Here is a 19,666-nt window from a genome sequence, read left to right as displayed (position 1 = left end):
AAAGAGATTTCAAGATTGTTTTAAAAGGTCATTTATATTCACTGATGTATTTACCACTTACGGTGCTATTCATTGTTTCTTAATTAACTAGGTTTCTATTTGGTATAATTTTTTTTTTTTTTTACTCCTCAGGCTTTTTTCCAACATTTCTTGTAGTAGAGATAAACTTGAGAAAAATGAATTCAGCTTTTCTTTGTCTAAAAACATCTTACTGCATATTCATCTTTTAGTGATACAAGATTTATTCTTTATCAATGAAGAGTTCATAAGTTTAAATAGTTGCTAGAAACACAGTCTTAAGGCAGAAATGTGCAAAATAGCAAACAAATTCTTTAAAGCTTATAACCAAGGGCTGGGTGCAGTGGCTCATGCCTGTTATCCCAGCACTTTGGGAGGCCGAGGTGGGCGGATTGCCTGAGTTCAAGACCAGCCTGTCCTCTTGGTTTTTACACGATGGCCCTCCTTGTCTTACCATTCTTGACTTAAAGTTTACTTTATCTGATATAAGTATAGCTGCTCCTGCTCTTTTTTGGTTTCAATTTACGTGGAATATCTTTGTCCATCCCTTCATTTTCAGCCTGTGTCTTTATAGAGAAAGTGAGTTTCTTATAGACAGCATATAGCTAGGGCTTATATCATGTATTTATTTACTTATATTCAAGGTTTTTATTAATAGGTAAGGGTTTCCTATTGTCATTTTGTTACTCGCTTTCTGCTTATTGTGTGAATCCTTTCTCCCTTTTTACCTCTTTTACTACCTGACTTTGTGTTTAAGTAATTTTCTCTAGTAATATGTTTTGATTCTGTGCTATTACAGGTTTATGCTTTGCGGTTACCATGAGGCTTACAAAAAACATGTTATAATAGGTAATTTTAAACTGATGACAACTTAACTTTGCTCACAAGGAAAAGCATCAAAAACAAACTCCACACTTTAATAGCACCTTCTACATATTTTGACTTCTTGATGTTTCAGTTTACATCCTTCCATATTGCCTATCTCTTAAACCAGTTGTTGTAATTGTTGTTTTTAATAGTTTTGTCTTTTAGTCTTCATATTTAAGATGTAAGTGGTTTACTTACCACAATTGCAGTATTAATATATTCTGAATTTGTCAAGTTTTCAATTTTCTTACTTTCAGCAGTGGGTTTTATATTTTGAAATGTTTTCTTGTTACACCTTACGGTCCATTTCTTCCAGATGGAAGGACTCCCTGTAGCATTTTTTTGGACAGGTTTGGTGTTTATGAATTCCTTCAACTTTTGTTATTCTGGGAAAGTCTTTATCTCTCCTTTGTGTTTGAAGAGACACTTTAATGGGTATAGTAGTCTCAGTTGAGAGTTTTTTTTTTTTTCCCTTCAACACTCTCTCCTAGCCTGCAGGGTTTCTGCTGAATAATCTGCTGAAAGCTGTACTGGAGCTCAGTTGAATGTCATGTTTCTTTATTCTTTGTGCTTCAAATATTCTTTCTCTTTGATTTTTGCTAATTTGATTATGATGTACCTTGGGAAATTCCTCCTGCATTTAATCTAATTGGTGACCTTTGAATTTCCTGTACTTTGGTGCTGCTGGTTATCTCCAGATTTGGGGAAATTTCAGCCATTATTTCCTTAAATATGTTTTCTAGGTCTTTTTTTTTTTTAATTTAGCTTTTATTTTAAGTTCAGGGATACACATGCAGGTTTATTATATAGGAAAACTTACGTCATGAGGGTTTCTTGTACAGATTATTTCATCACCCAAGTATTAAGCCTAGTACCCATTAGTTATTTTTCCTAACCCTCTCCCTCTTCCCACCCTCCACTTTCCAATAGGATCTGGTGCGTGTTGTTCCTCTCTATGTGTCCATGTGTTCTTATCATTTAGCTCCCACTTATAAGTGAGAACATGCAATATTTGGTTTTCTGTCCCTGAATTAGATTGCTGAGTATAATGGCCTCCAGTTCCATCCATGTTCCCACAAAAGACAAGCTCTTGTTCTTTTTAATGGCAGCATAGTATTCTATGGTGTATATGTACCACATTTTCTTTATCCAGTCTATCATTGATGTGCATTTAGGTTGATTCCATGACTTTGTTATCACAAATAGTGCTGCAATAAACATACGCATATATCTCTATAATAGAATAATTTATATTGGTTTGGGTATATACCCAGTAATAGGATGCTGGGTCAAATGGTATTTGTTTTTAGGTTTTAGAGGAATTGTCACATTGTCTTCCACAATGGTTGAACTAATTTACACTCCCACCAAGAGTGTATAAATGTTCCTTTTTCTCCACAACCTCAAAAGCATCTGTTATTTTTTTCTTTTTAGTAATAGCTATCCTACCTGATGTGAGATGGTATCTTATTGTGATTTTGATTTGCATTTCTCTAATGATCAGTGATGTTGAGCTTTCTTCATGATTGTTGGCCACATGTATGTCTTCTTTTGGAGTGTCTGTTCATGGCCTTTGCCCACTTTTTAATGGGGTTGTTTTTCTCTTGTAAATTTGTTTAAGTTCCTTATAAATGCTGGATATTAGGCCTTTGTCAGATGCATAGTTTGCAAAAATTTTCTCCCATTCTGTAGGTTGTCTGTTCACTTTATTGACAGTTTTCTTTGTAATGCAGATGCTCTTTAGTTTAATTAGACTCCCATCTGTCAATTTTTGCTTTTGTTGCAATTGCTTTGGTGTCTTTATCATTAAATCTTTGCCCATTCCTATGCCCTAAATAGTATTGCCTAGGTTGTCTTCCAGGGTTTTTATAGTTTTGCATTTTACATTAAAGTCTCTAATATATCTTGAGTTAATTTTTGTATATGGTGTAAGGAAGTGGTCCAGTTTCAATCTTCTGCATATGGCTAGCCAGTTATCCCAGCACCATTTATTGAATAGGGAATCCTTTCCCCATTGCTTGTTTTTGTCAGGTTTGTCAAAGATCAGATAGTTGTAGGTATGCAGCCTTATTTCTGGGTTCTCTATTCAGTTCCATTGGTCTATGTGTTTGTTTATGTACCAGCACCATGCTGTAGCCCTCTAGTATAGTTCGAAGGCAGGTAGCATGATGCCTCTAGCTTTTCTCTTTTTGCTTAAGTTTGCCTTGGCTAGTCAGGCTCTTTTTTGGTTCCATATGAATTTTATAATAGTTTTTTCTAGTTCTGTGAAGAATGTCACTGGTAGTTTAATAGGAATACCATTCAATCTATAAATTGCTTTCATCAGTATGGCCATTTTAATAATACTGATTCTTCCTATCCATGAGCATGGAATGTTTTTCCATTTGCTTGTGTCATCTCTGATTCCTTTGAACTTTGTGTTTCATAGTTGTCCTTGTAGAGATCGTTCACATCCTTGGTTAGCTGTATTCCTAAAAATCTTATTCTTTATGTGGCAATTGTGAATGAGACTGTGTTCCTGATTTGGCTCTTAGCTTGACTGTTGTTGGTGTATAAGAATGTCTGTGATTTTAGCACATTGATTTTGTAGCCTGAGACTTTGCTGAAGTTGTTTATCAGCTTAAGGAGCTTTTGGGCTGAGACTACGAGGTTTTCTAGATATGGGATCATGCCATTTGCAGATAGGGATAGTTTAGCTTCCTCTCTTCCTATTTGGATGTTCTTTCTTTCTTTCTCTTGCCTGATTACCCTGGCCAGGATTTCCAATACTTTGTTGAATAGTTGTGTTGAGAGATGGCATCCTCTGCCAGGCGTGGTGGCTCACGCCTGTAATCCCAGCACTTTGAGAGGCCGAGGCGGGTGGATCACGAGGTCAGGAGATCGAGACCATCCTGGCTAACATGGTGAAACCCCGTCTCTACTAAAAATACAAAAAAATTAGCCAGGCGTCATGGAGGGCACCTGTAGTTCCAGCTACTCCAGAGGCTGAGGCAGGAGAATGGCATGAACCCAGGAGGCGGAGCTTGCAGTGAGCCAAGATCACGCCACTGTACTCCAGCCTGGGCAACAGAGAGAGACTCAATCTCAAAAAACAAAAACAAAACAAAAAAAAAAGAGAGGGTATCCTTGACTTGTTCCAGTTTTTAAGGGGAATGCTTCCAACTTTTGCCCATTCAATATGATGTTGGCTGTGGGTCTGTCATAGGTGGCTCTTACTATTTTGAGGTATGTTCCTTCAATACCTAGTTTATGGAGAGTTTTTAACATGTAGTGATGTTGACTTTTATTAAAAGCCTTTTCTGCATCAATTGAGATAATCATATAGTTTTTGTTTTCAGGTGTTTGTGTGATGAATCACATTTATTGATTTGCATATGTTGAACCAATCTTGCATCCCAGGGATAAAGCCTACTTGATCATGGTAGATAAGCTTTTTGATGTGCTGCTGGATTGAGTTTGCCAGTATTTTGTTGAAGATTTTTGCATCAGTGTTCATCAAGAATATTGGCTTGAAGTTTGTTATTGTTGTTGTTGTTGTTATGTCTCTGCCAGGTTTTGGTATCAGGATGATGCTGGCATCATTGAATCAGTTAGGGAGGAGCCCCTCCTCCTCAATTTTTTTGGAATAGTTTCAGCAGAAATAGTACAAGCTCTTCTTTGTACATCTGGTAGAATTCAGCTGTGAATCTGTGTGGCACTGGGCTTTTTTTGGTTGATGGGCTATTTACTACTGATTCAGTTTTGGAGCTCATTACTGGTCTGTTCAGGGAATCAATTTCTTCCTGGTTCAGTCTTGGGAGGATGTATGTGTCTGGGAATTTATCCATCTCTTCTAGGTTTTCTACTTTGTGTGCATAGAGGTGTCTGTAGTAGTTTCTGATGGTTATTTTTATTATTGTGGGGTCAGGAGTAACTTCCCCTTTGTCATTTCTAATTGTGTTTATTTGGATTTTCTTTTTCTTCTTCTTTATTAGTCTAGCCAGTGGCCTATATTACTAATTACCTTTTTCAAAACATCAACTCCTGGATCTGCTGATCTTTTGAATTCTTTTTTGTGTCTCATTTTCTTTAGTTCAGCTCTGATTTTGGTTATTTCTTGTCTTCTGCTAGATTTGGGGTGGGTTTACTCTTCCTTCTCTAATTCTTTCGGTTTTGATGTTAGGTTACTAATTTAACATCTTTCTAACTTTTCAATGTGGACATTTAGTGCTGTGAATTTCCTGCTTAACATTGCCTTAGATGTGTACCAGAGATTCTAATATGTTGTATTTTTATTCTCATTAATTTCAAAGTACTTCTTTTCTGCCTTAATTTCAGATTTACCCAAGAGTCATTCAGGAGCATGTCATTTAATTTTCATGTAATTGCATGGCATGAGTGATTTTTAAAGTCTTGACTTCTATTTTTATTGTACTGTGGTCCAAGATTGTGTTTGGTATAATTTTGGTTATTGATATGGTTTGGCTGTGTCCCCACCCACATATCATCTTGAATTGTAGCTCCCATAATCCCCATGTGTCATGGGAGGGATCTGGTGAGAAGTAAATGAACCATAGGGCTGAGTTTTTCTCGTGCTGTAAGTGAATAAGTCACATGAGAGCTGATGGTTTTATAAAGGGCAGTTCCCCTGCACATGCTTGCTTGCCGTCATGTAAGACGTGTCTTTGCTTCTCCTTTGCCTTCTGCCATGATTGTGAGACCTCCCCAGCCATGTGGAACTGTTAGTCCATTAAACCTCTTTTTCTTTATAAATTACCGAGTCTCAGGTGTTTCTTCACAGTAGTATGACAATGTACTAATACAATTATTTTGCATTTGCTGAGACTTGTTTTGTGTTCGATTACATGGTTGATTTTAGAGTATGTGTCATGTGGAAATGGGAAGAATTCTGTTGTTTTAGGAGTAGAGTTCTGTAAAGGTCCAGATCCATCTTTGTCCAATGTTGAATATCTTTGTTAATTTTCTGCCTTGATGATCTGTATAATGCTGTCAGTGGAGTGTTGATGTCTCCCACTATTCGTTGTGAGGGAGTCTCAGTCTTTTTGTAGTTATCTAATAATTTGCTTTATGAATCCGGCTGCTCTTGTATTGGGTGCATATATATTTAGGATAGTTACGTCTTCTTGTTGAATTGAGCCCTTTAACATTATGTAATGCCTTTCTTTGTCTTTTTTGATCTTTGTTGGTTTAAAGCCTGATTTGTCTGAAATTAGGATTGCCTGAAATTAGGTCCATCTGGTCCTGGATTTTACTTTGTTTGGAAGTTTTTTGTTACTGATTTAATCTTATTACTTGTTAAATGTCTCCTCGGATTTTTATTTGTTCTTGAGTCTGTTTTGGTAATTTGTGTTTTTCTAGAAATGTTTCCATTTAATCTAGGTTACATAATTCATTGGGGTACAATTATTTATAGTATTCTCTTACAATCCCCTTTATTTTTGTAAGGCCAGTTGTAATATTTCAATTTTCTTGACTAGTGTTAGTTATTTGTACATCCTCTCTCTCGTTTTTACTTAGTCTAGCTAAGGATTTGTTTATTTTGTTGATCTTTACAAATAACCTACCTTTGTTTTCATTAATTTTCTCTACTGTTTTTCTATTCTCTATTTCATTTATCTCTGCTCTTATCATTATTGTTTTCTTTCTTCTGTTAGCTTTGGGTTTAGTTTGCTCTCTTTCTTCAAGTTCTTTAAGGTGTAAAGTTAAGTTCTTAATTTGAGATTTTTCTTCTCCACATACCCCTTTGCCACATGTACTTATAGCCTTCCCCTAACATTAACATCTTGTACACCATGTTGGTATATTTGTACAATCAATGAACAAACATTGGCACATCATTATCAACCCCAGTCCATAGTTTACATTATAGTTCACACCTTGTGTTATATATTCTATGGGTTTTCAAAATGCATAAGGAAATAGATTCACCATTACAGTATCATACAGAATCACTGCCCTAATAATCACCCGTGCTTCTCTTATTCATCCTTTCTTCCCTTCTGCCACAACCCTGAAAACCACAGATACTTTTACTGCCTTTACGTTTTTGCCCTTTCCAGAATGTTTTGTCATTGTTGGTTTTGTTCCTTCCCTTCGTTACAGCCTTCTTTGTATTTAATTAATTTTCTGTAGTGTGCCACACTAATTCCCTCCTCACTTCCTTTCGTGTATGTTTTAATATGGTTTTTCAGTAGTAGTTACTATGGGATTGCACTTGGCATCCTAAATTTACAACAATCTAGTTTGGATTGACACCAAATTAACTCCAATGGCACACAAAATCTCTGTTCCTATACAGCTTCATCTCCCTTCTGTTTTGTCACAAATTCAATCTTTATACATTGTGTGTTCATTAATATACATTTATAATTATGTTTACACATTTGTCTTTTAAGTGATATAAGGAAGAAAAAGTAATACAAACTGATAACCAAAATAATATTGATTTTTTTTTTTTTTTTTTTTTTGAGATGGAGTCTCGCTCTGTCGCCCAGGCTGGAGTGCAGTGGCGCAATCTCAGCTCACTGCAAGCTCCACCTCCCAGGTTCACATCATTCTCCAGCCTCAGCCTCTCCGAGTAGCTGGGACTACAGGCGCCCGCCACCACGCCTGGCTAATTTTTTTGTATTTTTAGTAGAGACGGGGTTTCACCGTGGTGGTCTCAATCTCCTGACCTCGTGATCTGCCCACCTCGGCCTCCCAAAGTGCTGGGATTACAAGCGTGAGCCACCGCGCCCAGCCAATAATATTGACTTTTATATTTACCTATGTAGTTACCTTCATCAGAGTTCTTTATTTCTTCTTAAGACTTAGAGCTGCTGTCTAATGTTCTCTCACTGTAGCCTGAACAACTCTCTAGCATTTCTTATAGGGCAAGTGTACTGGCAACAAATGCCCTCAGCTTTTGCTTATTGGGGAATGTGTTAATTACTCCTTTGTTTCTGAAGGATAGATTTTCTGGGTATAGACTTTTGGTTGACAGATTGCTTTTCTTTCAGCACTATAAAGATGTCATCCCATTCCTTTCTTGCCTCCATAGTTTTTGGCAACAAACTGGCTGTGAATTTCATTGTACAGCCCTTGTACATGACAAAACACTTCTTGATTGCTGCTGTCAAGATTCTTTCTTTGATTTTGGCTTTTGACAATTAGATTATATGTCTCATTGTGGATCTCTTGGCAATTATCCTTCTTGGAGTTGATTGAGCTTCCTGGATGTATAGATTTGTGCTTTTAATCAAATTTGGAATATTTTGGCCATATTTCTTCAAATATTTTTTCTGCCCTTTCCTCTCTCTCTCTCTCTCCTTTTTTCCAGAGATCCCATTAAATGTATGTTGGTATACTTGATGATGTTCCAGAGGTCCCTTAGGTTCTGTTCATTTTTCTTTATTTTTTTTCTTTCTGTTCTTCATACTTGATCATTTCAATTGACCTATTTACTAGTTCTATAATTCTTTATTCTGCCTAATCAATATTTCTAGTATTGAAACTTTCTAGAGAATTTTTCAGTTTGGTAATGTAGTTTTCAGCTCCAGAATTGTTTTGTTTTGTTTTTTCTTTTGTCATTTCCATCTCTTTATTGAAATCTCCGTTCACATGTTATTCTCCTTACTGAAATCTCTGCTCACACATTATTCTCTTTAGCTGTCTGTCCACAGTTTCATTTAGCAGTTTGAACATATTTAAGACAGCTTATTTAAAGTCCTTTTTCCAGTAAGTCCAATGTCTGTGCTTCCTCAGAAGTAGTTTCTAATCCTTTAGTAGTTCATATGCATGATGATTGGCTTTTTATGCTCATGAACAAAATATGCCTCCCTCAAGCCTTTTTATGACATTGGCACATTACCCATCTGACATGAAAAAATAGAGCTTCTGTTAGTTTCTTCTGTGAACAAGCCATATTTTTTGCATATTACATAATTTTTGTTAAAAACTGGAACTGGACATCTTAATCATTATAATGTGTTAACTCTGGAAATCACATTTTTCCCTCTCTTTGGGGTTTGTTTGTTGTTTTGGTTTCTATTTCTATTTTCATTCTGCCTGATCAAATCTACTATTGAAATCTTCCAGTGAGGTTTTCATTTCAGTTATTGTATTTTTCAGCTCCAGAATTTCTGCAGGCTTGGTATGAGCTATAGCTATTGGGTTGTTTAATAATTTTCTAAACATTTTTGTGAAGTCTGTATTCTTCGTCATATATTTTCTTTAAAATCTCTGCTCCTTTAACTTATGTTCAGTTATTGTTTTGACAGAGATTTACTTACACAACAGAAGACAGACAGAGGAGGAGAGAGAGAGAACTTCATCTTTTCAGATCAACTCTGTGCTAAGGCACTCCTTCAACGCTTAGCCAGACCATTTACAACCACCTTAGCCTTTACTTCCTGTTTGTACTGCATTTAGAGGTCAGCCAGATGTAAAAGCTTAGGGTCTTCTCAGGTCTTTTCTAAGAATGTGTCTAGCCCCAGCCATGCATTTGGCTTTCCAAATTTCCCAGTGTCTATGAATATTATTTTAATGCCCTAATTTTTCAAATAAACTCTCTGTAGCTTTTCCTATTTTTACAACTTTTCTATGAGTTAGAACTTATTTCAAAATAAAACAAAATAAAAAAGCATAGATTTTGAGACCAAAAAGTTCTGGGTTCAAACCCAAGCTCAACAACTTGCTTACTGTGTGATCTTATACAAGTTACTTTCATTAAACCTCAGTGTTCTTAACTGTAGGATAAAGATTATAATACTTACTTTACATAATTGTGTTTTAGGAGTAATGTGTGCTTGGCACATAGTGGATATTTAACAAATGATAACTAATATTATTGCTATTCATGATATTGAGCTTGTGTTCAGTGAAAAGCCATCCTAGTACTAGATTTGTCACAGAGCCAAAGATTGCTAATAACTTAAAAATACAATAAATCTGAATTCAAATTCTCTTATGCTAAGTAATACAAAAAGCACTGTGATTGACTTGAACTTCAGAGTCTTTTTAAACTGAAGACAAACTAGGAACATAGGTTTAGAGATGCAATTTGAATGTGTTCCTAAGAAATCTCTATTGTAATAGGAAAATTCCCCTCGATACCATGGAAACTAATCTATATTGGGAAATCTAAAGCAAAAATAATTGATAATACAGGAGGACACTGTCATTAAAAAGATCTAGCATACCTTCAGATTAAGTGCATTTCTTCCATATACTTGACAGTTTACTATGGCCAGGTTGGTCATGGCTGTTATTGTTTCATATTGTGTTGCTGCAACAGTCTTAAAACCTTCACCACGTACAACATGTATCTCTGATTCTATTTTTTCAGTTTTGGTGAGACCTAAATAAACAAAACAAAACAAAACATAAAATTTAAATGTGTTATCACTTAGAATGAAAGTTCAGAGGTATTTTATCTTATGATAATATTGAGTTACCCTAAGGGCTTAAGTGTACACATCCTCTGGCAGGGATTCCCCATAGCCTTCATCTACCCAAACTCAGTTAGTTCTGTTTGCCAAAGTGGGTGCTGTTTTGTTTTGTAATTTTAGATGCACCATTATCTTCCCCAAAGTAAACCATATGCTCATAGATTTCTATCTAGATAATTTAGATTCCATCAATATCAGTCTTTGTATACTATGTGTAAAAATGTTTTCTTAAAATTTACTATGAATTACATAAAGAACTTCTTGGCTCATAAAATTAATAAGCAACATCATCATGTAAGAATACCTCAGCAAGACATCAGCCTCACTTTTTCCTTAATATCACTTTGATGTATAATTCAAATGCCCTGTGTAATTAAACTCTTCCTTTAGTTTGTATATCCCTCATAGGAAGCAAACAAACATCTCAGGAGTAAGCCAAAAAAGACCATCTAAATTTAAATTTACTTTATTATGACCCTATGGGTTTCACCTTCCATCAAAAATGTCCTATGCAAGTATACACCAAATGTGGCAGGAAAGTATTTTAAAATTTTATATAATATATTTTACTTTTGCAGCCATTATTGCCGCATTGTTTGCAGAAACATCTTTTAAAATGTCAGTAATTCTTATGCTACTGCTTTGATGAGAGAAAATAAGCATCCTAGAACAAAGAAAACAAAAAAAGGTTTTTAATTTCTAAAATAGGACCTCTGTGCCCATTTCAGATCAAGCGATGTGAAAGCTGACAACAGAGTAAAGAAAGATATATAATGTAGTATAGAGATGCCTTGGCTTGGTAGAAAGAATGGAGCAAGAAGGGAAAGAGAGTGAGTTAAGACATAAGTCTGTGGCCTGCTCCCTGCTCTAAGCCCACGCAGTTGGTTGTTGAGTAGAAATGAGGAAGATGGAGATGAAGAGGAGGTGATCTCTCAAGAATCTGAGGATTCTTAAATTTTCTAAGGAGGAAACTACCAGAGAAGAAACTCAATAAAGCAAAAATGGCAGCATGACATGGAAGAGACCCGGAAGTTAATTTACATCATAGATAAGGATACAAAAGTTCTGGGAGGAATGGTGGGTTATGGTTAGAGTGTTCTGCTGTGTATAACCTCTTATTAAATGCAGCTATTTGAATTATTAATTTGGTATATTATTTTTATTGTTCTAGAATTTTATTTGACTCATTTTAAAAAACAAAAATACCAGTTCTGTGGTGAAATTCTCCAATGATCTCTGTTTTCTTTGACACAGTAATCATAGTTACTTTTAAATCCATTTGAATCTCTAATATCTGAATCAAATATAGGGCTGTTTTATTGCCTGTTTCTTTCTACTGTTTTTCAGATATTTTATTTTATTTTTTAGAATGTGTTATAATTTTTTTAATTTAATGTTGGACTTCGAGGATGAACTATTTTAAGAAGTCCGGATAATAAGCCCTCTCTCTCTTTCTCTCTCTGTCTTTCTCTCAACATGTCAGGTTTTCCTTGATTAGGCAGAAAACACCATTATCAAGGATTGGTTTGAGCTTTGTTAGGGCTTGGCTATTGTAGTTTTGTCCTCTTTCCTAGAACATCATCTTTATTCCTAAAGAATGGAATTTCAACAGAAATTCCAATGTGTTTGCAAAGGCCCCAACACTTGGCAGAGCTTGAACTCTATTATCCATCTTTTGTGCAATCACAAAACTCTGTGATAAATTTCTTATCTTCTCAGGTGATGTTTTCTACTATGTTTCTTGGAGTCTTGTTCTATACATTCACAGCTTAGAAATCAGCTAGCACCCTTGGAGTTTGTATGCAGATTTTTTTTAAGAGACTGTGATATAGTTTGGATGTTGTCCTCTTTAAATCTCATGTTGAAATGTAAACCCCAATGTTGGATGTGGGCCCCAGAGGGAGGTGTTTGGGTCATGGGGGCAGATCTCCTATGGCTTGGTGCTGTCCTTGTGGTAGTGAGTGGAATTCTGATGTTGTTTAAAAGTGTGTGGCAGGCCGGGCGTGGTGGCTCACACCTGTAATCCCAGCACTTTGGGAGGCCGAGGCCAGCGGATCACAAGGTCAGAAGATCGAGACCATCCTGGCTAACACGGTGAAACCCCATCTCTACTAAAAATACAAAAAATTAGCTGGGTGTGGTGGCGGGTGCCTGTAGTCCTAGCTACTCATGAGGCTGAGGCAGGAGAATGGGGCAAACCTGGGAGGTGGAGCTTGCAGTGAGCCGAGATCACGCCACTGCTCTCCAGCCTGGGCGACAGAGCGAGACTCTGTCTCAAAAAAAAAAAAAAAAAAAAGTGTGTGGCAGGCCAGGTGCAGTGGCTCACATCTGTAATCCCAGCACTTTGGGAGGCCGAGGAGGATCACTAGAGGTTGGGAGTTTGAGACCAATCTGGTCAACGTGGTGAAACCCTGTCTCTATGAAAAATACAAAAATTAGCTGGGCGTGGTGGTGCATGCCTGCAATCTCAGTTACTCAGGAGGCTGAGGCAGGAGACTCACTTGAACCTGGCAGGTGGAGGTTGCAGTGAGCTGAGATTGTGCCACTGCACTCCAGCCTGGGAAATAGAGTAAGACTCTGTCTCAAAAAATAAAAAAAAGTGTGTGGCACCTCTTCTTCACTCTCTCTTGCTTCTGCTTCTGCTTTTGCAGTGTGTTATACCTGCTCTTGTTTTGCCTTCTGCCATGAGTAAAAGCTCAGAGGCCTCCCCAAAAGCCAAGGGAATGCCATAACTATGCTTGTATAGCCTTCAGAACTGTAAACCAATTAAATCTCTTTTCTCTATACATTATTCAGTCTTGGGTTTTTCTTTGTAGTAATGCAAGAACAAACTAACACATAAAATTGGTACTGAGGAGAAGGGCATTGCTATAAAGATAGATGAAAATGTGGAAGCCACTTTGGAACCAGGTAACAGGCAGAGGTTGGAAGAGTTTCTAGGGCTCAGAAGAAGACAGGATGATGAGGGAAAGTTTGGAACTTCTCAGAGACTGGGTAAACAGCATGACCAAAATGTTGATATTTATATTGACAGTGAAGTCCGGGCTGCCAAGGTCTCAGATTGAAATGAGGAACTTATTTGGAACTGGAGCAAAAGTCACCCATGTTACACCTTAGCAAAGAGCTTGGCTAAATTCTATTCATGCCCTAATGATCTGTGGAAGTCTGAACTTCAGAGTGATGACTTGGGGTATCTGATAGAAGAAATTTCTAAGCAGCAAAGCATTCAAGATTTGGCCTGGCTGCTTGTAACAGCCTATGCTCAGATGTGGGAGCAAAGCAATCACAAAGTTGAAATTTATATTCAAAAGGGAAGCAGATTGTAAAAGTTTGGAAAATTTGCAGCCTGGCTATATAGCATGGAAAGAAAAAGCTTTGGGAGAGGGATTCCAGCAGGCTATAGAGTAACCATTTGCTAGAGAGATCTGAATAACTAAAAAGGATCCAAATATGAATAGCCAAGAGGAACAAGGCCTCAAAGACATTTCAGAGACCATTGTGGCAGCCCCTCCCATAGAACATCAGACTCCAAGTTCTTTGGCTTTTAGGATCTTGGACCTACACCAGTGGTTTGCCAGGGGCTCTTGGGCCTTTAGCCATAGACTGAAAGCTACATAGTCGGCTTCCCTACTTTTGAGGTTTTGGGATTCAGACTGAGTCACTACTGGCTTCCTTACTCCTCAGTTAGCAGATGGTCTATCATGGGACTTTACCTTTTGATGGCATGAGTCAATTCTCCATAATAAACTCCCTTTCATATATACATATATCCTATTAGTTCTGTCCCTCTGGAGAACCCAAACTAATACAAAGGGACATGCCTTGTCTCACATGAGACTTTGCACTTTTGAATGATGCTGAAATGAGTTGAGACTTTTCGGGAACTATTGGCAGGTGATGATTGTATTTTGCAATGTGAGAAGAACATGATATTTGAGGGGCCAGAGGTGGAGTGATATAGTTTGGATGTTGTCCTCTCTAAATCTCATTTGAAATGTAATTCCCAGTGTTGGACATGGGGCCTGGTGGGAGGTGTCTGGTTCATGGGAGTGGATCCCTCATGGCTTCGTGCTGCCCTCATGATAGTGAGTTCTTATAAGATCTGGCTGTTTTAAAGTTTGTGGCACCTGTACCCCACACCACTCTCTCTCTTGCTCCCGCTCTCATCATGTGATGTTCAAGCTCCCACTTTGCTGTATACTATGAGTAAAAGCTCCCTGAGGCCCTCACCAGTAGCAGATACCAGCACCACACTTCTTGTATGGTGTGCAGAACTGTGAGCCAATTAAATCTTTTTTCCCTATAAATTATCCAGTCTCAGGTATTTCTTTATAGCAATGCAAGAATGGCCTAACACAGACTGAATCTCACTCTGTTACCCAGGCGGGCCTCGAACTCCTGGGCTAAAGTGATACTCCACTTCAGCCTCTCAAGAACTGAGACTACAGCTACACTCCACTGTGCCCAGCTTGTATGCAGATTTTTTGATTCACCTTCCTTCAATTCTTTCCTCACCAAGATTTTCTCCCTCAAGTCCCAAGTACATTGGCTGCTCTGAAGTCTGACTGCTAGCTCCTCAATCCACTAAAACCACCACATTCTACTTGTAATCCATTCTCCCACGCCACAAACACCCTCAGGCAAAAGCCAAGGTAAAGGCAGAGCTTCCCTTCTTTCAGGAATGGTAATATCCACATTGGTTACTGTCCAGTTCTACTCAAGTCACACCCACACTGGTTACTGTCCAGTTCCTTCAATAGCTACTTTATATATTTTTAGCAGCTTTAATAGTCGATTTTGGCAAGGCTAGTCCATTACAAACTACTTAGTAATGGAAAAAAACCCAGAAATCACCAGGTTATTTAAAAATGTGTCCAGTAATTCTAATACCGAATAATTCTGTGGATATGTTTCTACTGCTTATTGTTTCTGCTAGTTTTCATTCATTTTGTCTTTCTCTTTGTGTGCCTGGTAATTGTGAATTATTTACCACACACTATATTTGAGAGATTGTTTGTAGACATAATGTAACATCTAGGATGGTGTAATCTTTCTTCAAAGATATTTTTCATTTTCATTTGTTTCATTTGCCTGGCACATGGCAAATAGTTAATTCATATTTTTGTATGTCTGTCCACCCCACCCAGATTAAGAGTACATCAGCTTTTATATTCTCAACATCAATATGTTTGGTTCATAGTCAATATATTAAAAATAGCTGCTCTGTAAATGACTTAAGGAGCTGAAAATGAGGTAAGACATACATGTGTTATGCATGTGTGAATCACACACATAAACACGCAAAATCACTCATAACTTTCTAGAGATATAATCTTATATACAGTTTCTAAAAGAATTGTATAAATCTAGCATTTACCTTCAGGTGGTTTTGGTGGGATTTGCTTTGGGACAATTTCTACACTTTCATTTTCTGTTACAAGAGTTTCTAGAAAAATGAAAAACAAATGGGATGACTTTGGATACTTGTAAAAATTCACTTGAGGGTTTTATGACTTCAATATAATTGTTCATCATTTAATGGATTCCAATCATCCATGAAAATGTATTCATGAAGGCATCTATCAGCATAGGCATTCTACTTCTGAAGTTCTTCTAGATCACCTTTTGAATGATTGTGTATTCTCACTGCTTCTTTATATTAGCTTTTCTGATCCTTTGAATTCCCTTGTTGGTTCCCATCATCACCATCTGAATGGAGTACCCAGTCTGGCCTTGGCAGATCCGCAAGGTCAGGACTTCTGTTATTGACCTACAGCTCAAGTATTACATGTATAGATAAAAGGTGATTCCACCTTCCCACTCTGCAAACCCAAAGGGGGAGGGGTACCATTAGCTTATATGCCTTCTCTCCTCTTTGCTCTACTTGACTCTATAATTATACCGTGTTCAGATTGTATTTACCTATCACAGACTGCCTGTGAGGTTTTCTTGGTAAAACTGGTGTTGGCAAGGAAACAAAACCTGGAAATTGAGTAACTCTTAGTGTCAATGTAGCAGTTGGTTTAAAATGTTCAGGCCACTTTCCTTCTGGTTTCATAGATACAGTCGTAGGTGGAGGGCTTGGCACTGTTGCACTTAAGTCTCTCGAGATATGCTGATAAGCATAGCCTGGACTCTCTGGTAAAGGTTGATGCTTAGGGTGCACTTTCTCAAGTTTGTGAGTGATAACTGAGCCAGGAGTACTTTCAGGTTTGGAAAACTTGGAAGAAAGAATTAAAACGTTTTCTAGGCTTTTTTCAGTATAAACATCTTTCACAGTTTTCAACTTTCTTGAACTTTCCATTTTGTTTGTTTGTTTCCCAAAAATTCGAGTAGAAGCTGAATGACAACGTGGGAAAAATATGGAACCAGTAGCAGAATCTGGAATCTGCTCATAGACATGCTTAGTAGATTTCTGGGGTGATGAAATTGCAGTCACTCTTTCTTGTACACAGTGATCAAGAAAGATATTTTGGATATTGATAGGTGTTAGTGATTGATTTCTGAAAACATCAGGAAAACGAATTTTATCCGTTTTAATGGAAGTGGTTTCATCTTCAGTGAATGCTACATGTAGTGACTCAGTTTTACCAGTTTTGGCTAAACCAAGAGAAAAAAAGAAAAATTAAATTATATTTATCAATATTTCACAGACAAAATATCTTAGCATTCACAACTTTTCTTTACTCACTCACCCCTTTCTCACCTTCTAAAAATGTTTCTGTATACACTTGCTCAGCTACCAGGATGTGTGTTGACATGACTGGTATGAAGTTTGAGTGAGCAACTGCAGAAGTGAAAGGGCTAAATTGTGTTAGATTTTAAAAGGGTAGAGAGCTATTCTTGGAGGAACAGAATTGGTAGAGAGAAGGGGAGATATAAGCTCCAATAATAGACTAGATTTTTGAGAGGTTATCACTAAAACTCTGGCAATAGGGATGGATACAATTGATGAAGTTTTGCTATTTATCATACATCATTAGCTCTCCCTCATTTGAAATTTCCTTGGCCAAAGATTTACATTTCTTTTAAATGCCAGACATCAGACCAATGTGTCTTTTGAAGATGATAACAATCTGATAGCGGTTACAGGTGCCATAAGCTCATTTAGGTTATAACAATAAGTATTCTTTTCTATCTTACGTCCAGAAAATGCACTGAGCTTGCATTCTTAGGCAGGAATCATATATGCCTTTTCTTTCCTATGCAACAGAATGTGAAATGATATTTTTCTGTTCTCTCAGCTGAGTGCAATAAATGATGAGGATCTGTACATTCAAATGAGGAGATACTAGATTCATTAAGGCAAAATTTGCCAAGGGGTGGCCAGAATAACTCCTTCAACCCTTCACCCTTTACCCATCTGTTGTCTATATGGGATTGCTGGAGACTGATCTGAGTTTGGAGAGAGTATTTCTTCTGAACAGAGCTACTGGAGTTCTATGCATTTCCCTGATTTTTCCCTCCCCATGGAGGGTGTAGGAGGGATGATGTCCCCTATCTCAAACCAAGTGAGGGAGACTTTTTATAGAGAAGAGGAATATATGCCACAAGGAGAAAGTAAAATCTCACTCTTCCCCTATCCACCTCCCCCACTGATACTTGCAGAACAACAAAATGTATTGGTTTACCTAGTGCTGTTTCCTGATCAGAGTAATATAAGAGAATCATTTTAACTACTTGACTTGTATCTCCTGACATTTCCATGGGGTACAGGACTGATGCTGATTCTCACTTTAATTTTTAACTTTTTAACAACTTAACTCTTCCCCATACCTTGCCCCACTTATAGAGGAACCAAAAACTATAATATGAGTTGAGAAAGAGAGTAGGGCCAGGCACAGTAGGTCATGCCTGTAATCCCAGCACTTTGGGATGCTGAGATAGGAGGATCGCTTGAGGCCAGGAGTTCAAGACTAGCCTGGGCAACATGGCAATACTCCTATCCCTACAAAAAAAAAAAAAATTGCCTAGTGTGGCAGCATGCTTCTGTAGTCCCAGATACTCAGAAGGCTGAGGTGGGAGGGTACCATGAGCCCAGGAGATTGAGGCTGCAGGGAGTCATGATTGTACCACTGCACTCCAACTTGGGTGACAGAGTGAGACCCTGTCAAAAAAAAGAAAAAAGAAAAATGAAAAGAATAGAAAAAGAGAGTAAAAAAATAGGGTTGAAGAACTGATCAGGCCTCTCCTTCCCTTGGCTTGTGTAAGAATTAGCAGGCCTAGGTTGAACTGGGAGAAGGGGCACAGCCTGATTGTATACTATATGGAAGTACTAATTTAGATGAAACAAGTAATTTAATATCTGAAAATGAGATAGAGCTAATTGACAAAACTGACTAGAAAAGCTTTTAGAGAGATACATGTGCCACATGAGTTTGAAGGGCAGTAGTAAGAAAATAATGTTTGCTTCCCACTTAAGTGGAACTAATTAAAGCTAACTGATTCAATAAAATAGCTACACCAATATATTTAAGTTCATTTTCTCTCTATTAAAACAAAACACATTAACACAGCAAACACTTCAATAGACTCCAGAACTCCTTCCAGCTACCACCGTCTCACCATATTTATCCTTCCCTTTAATGGCAAACTGGAGTAATTTATACTCATTAGTTTGGTTTCCTCTCCCACCGGCGGAAGAGTCTCAGTACTCAGGCTCACACATAGAGAACAGGACATCTCCTCCTCCTCCACACACCCACTTCTGCTGCTGCTGCTGAAGGCTGGGGCAGGTGATCCAGAGACCTGCCTGACTGAGGCTCTAAGTAGTGACTACAACCTCACAGTGTAACATGGCCTGCATGCCTGGGATCTGGAGTGAAAGCAAGGTTCTTCCTCCCTGTCACATGGCACTGTAGTACTGCTGCTGCAGAGAGCAGAAGAACCTGAGAACAGCCTGTCTGGAGCTGTAGGTGGTGACCCGTAGCACAGCCACCACCAACACCAGCCCATAGCATGCAGGACCCAGAGGGTCATTCACTACCTCTACTGCCATGACCCATAGCACAATTGTTTCCCAGTGACATGAGAACTTGTTCAGCCACCTAGCCCACTGCTGCCACTACCAGCATCCATGCAAACCACCTAAGGCCCAGGAACTGGCCCACCAGTAACTGCCAACACAGATGCCAGCATACACCACTCTGGGGCACAAAGATAGGGAGAGTCAGCCTACTCTTGCCACCCTTGGGGACTGTCCCCAGCACAACTTCACCACAGCCTTCACTAATAATTGCAGCCTAATCCTCTAAGGAAATCACAGAAAGTATTAATGCTATTTATAGCCAAAGAAATCATACAGAGACTACACTACTACATGTACCCAGAATCAAAGCCAAAGTGCCCTACCC

The 19,666-nt window shown here is 37.9% G+C and overlaps 1 protein-coding gene and 1 non-coding gene across 3 annotated transcripts in view; one reads left to right on the top strand and one right to left on the bottom strand.

Moving 5' to 3' along the window:
- Window positions 1-19,666, bottom strand: part of LRRC63 (leucine rich repeat containing 63) — a 67,644-nt gene that overhangs the window by 35,825 nt on the left and 12,153 nt on the right. For both annotated transcript variants that reach the window (XM_055244413.2, XM_055244412.2), the window contains 3 exons: window positions 16,236-16,913; window positions 15,691-15,759; window positions 10,065-10,222 (listed from right to left, as the gene is read on the bottom strand). In XM_055244413.2, coding sequence (XP_055100388.2) covers window positions 10,065-10,222; window positions 15,691-15,759; window positions 16,236-16,913 — 905 coding nt within the window. The remainder of the gene's footprint in view (window positions 1-10,064; window positions 10,223-15,690; window positions 15,760-16,235; window positions 16,914-19,666) is intronic.
- On the top strand, window positions 8,641-8,744 carry LOC129464279 (small nucleolar RNA U13). Its single transcript, XR_008651518.1, has one exon. It is a non-coding gene; the product is annotated as a small nucleolar RNA U13 (small nucleolar RNA).

This window comes from Symphalangus syndactylus, chromosome 15, assembly GCF_028878055.3.
Source record: "Symphalangus syndactylus isolate Jambi chromosome 15, NHGRI_mSymSyn1-v2.1_pri, whole genome shotgun sequence".
Classification (NCBI taxonomy): Eukaryota; Metazoa; Chordata; class Mammalia; order Primates; family Hylobatidae; genus Symphalangus; species Symphalangus syndactylus.
Note: the sequence above shows the minus strand (reverse complement) of the source record. Positions and strands in the feature narration are given on the sequence as shown.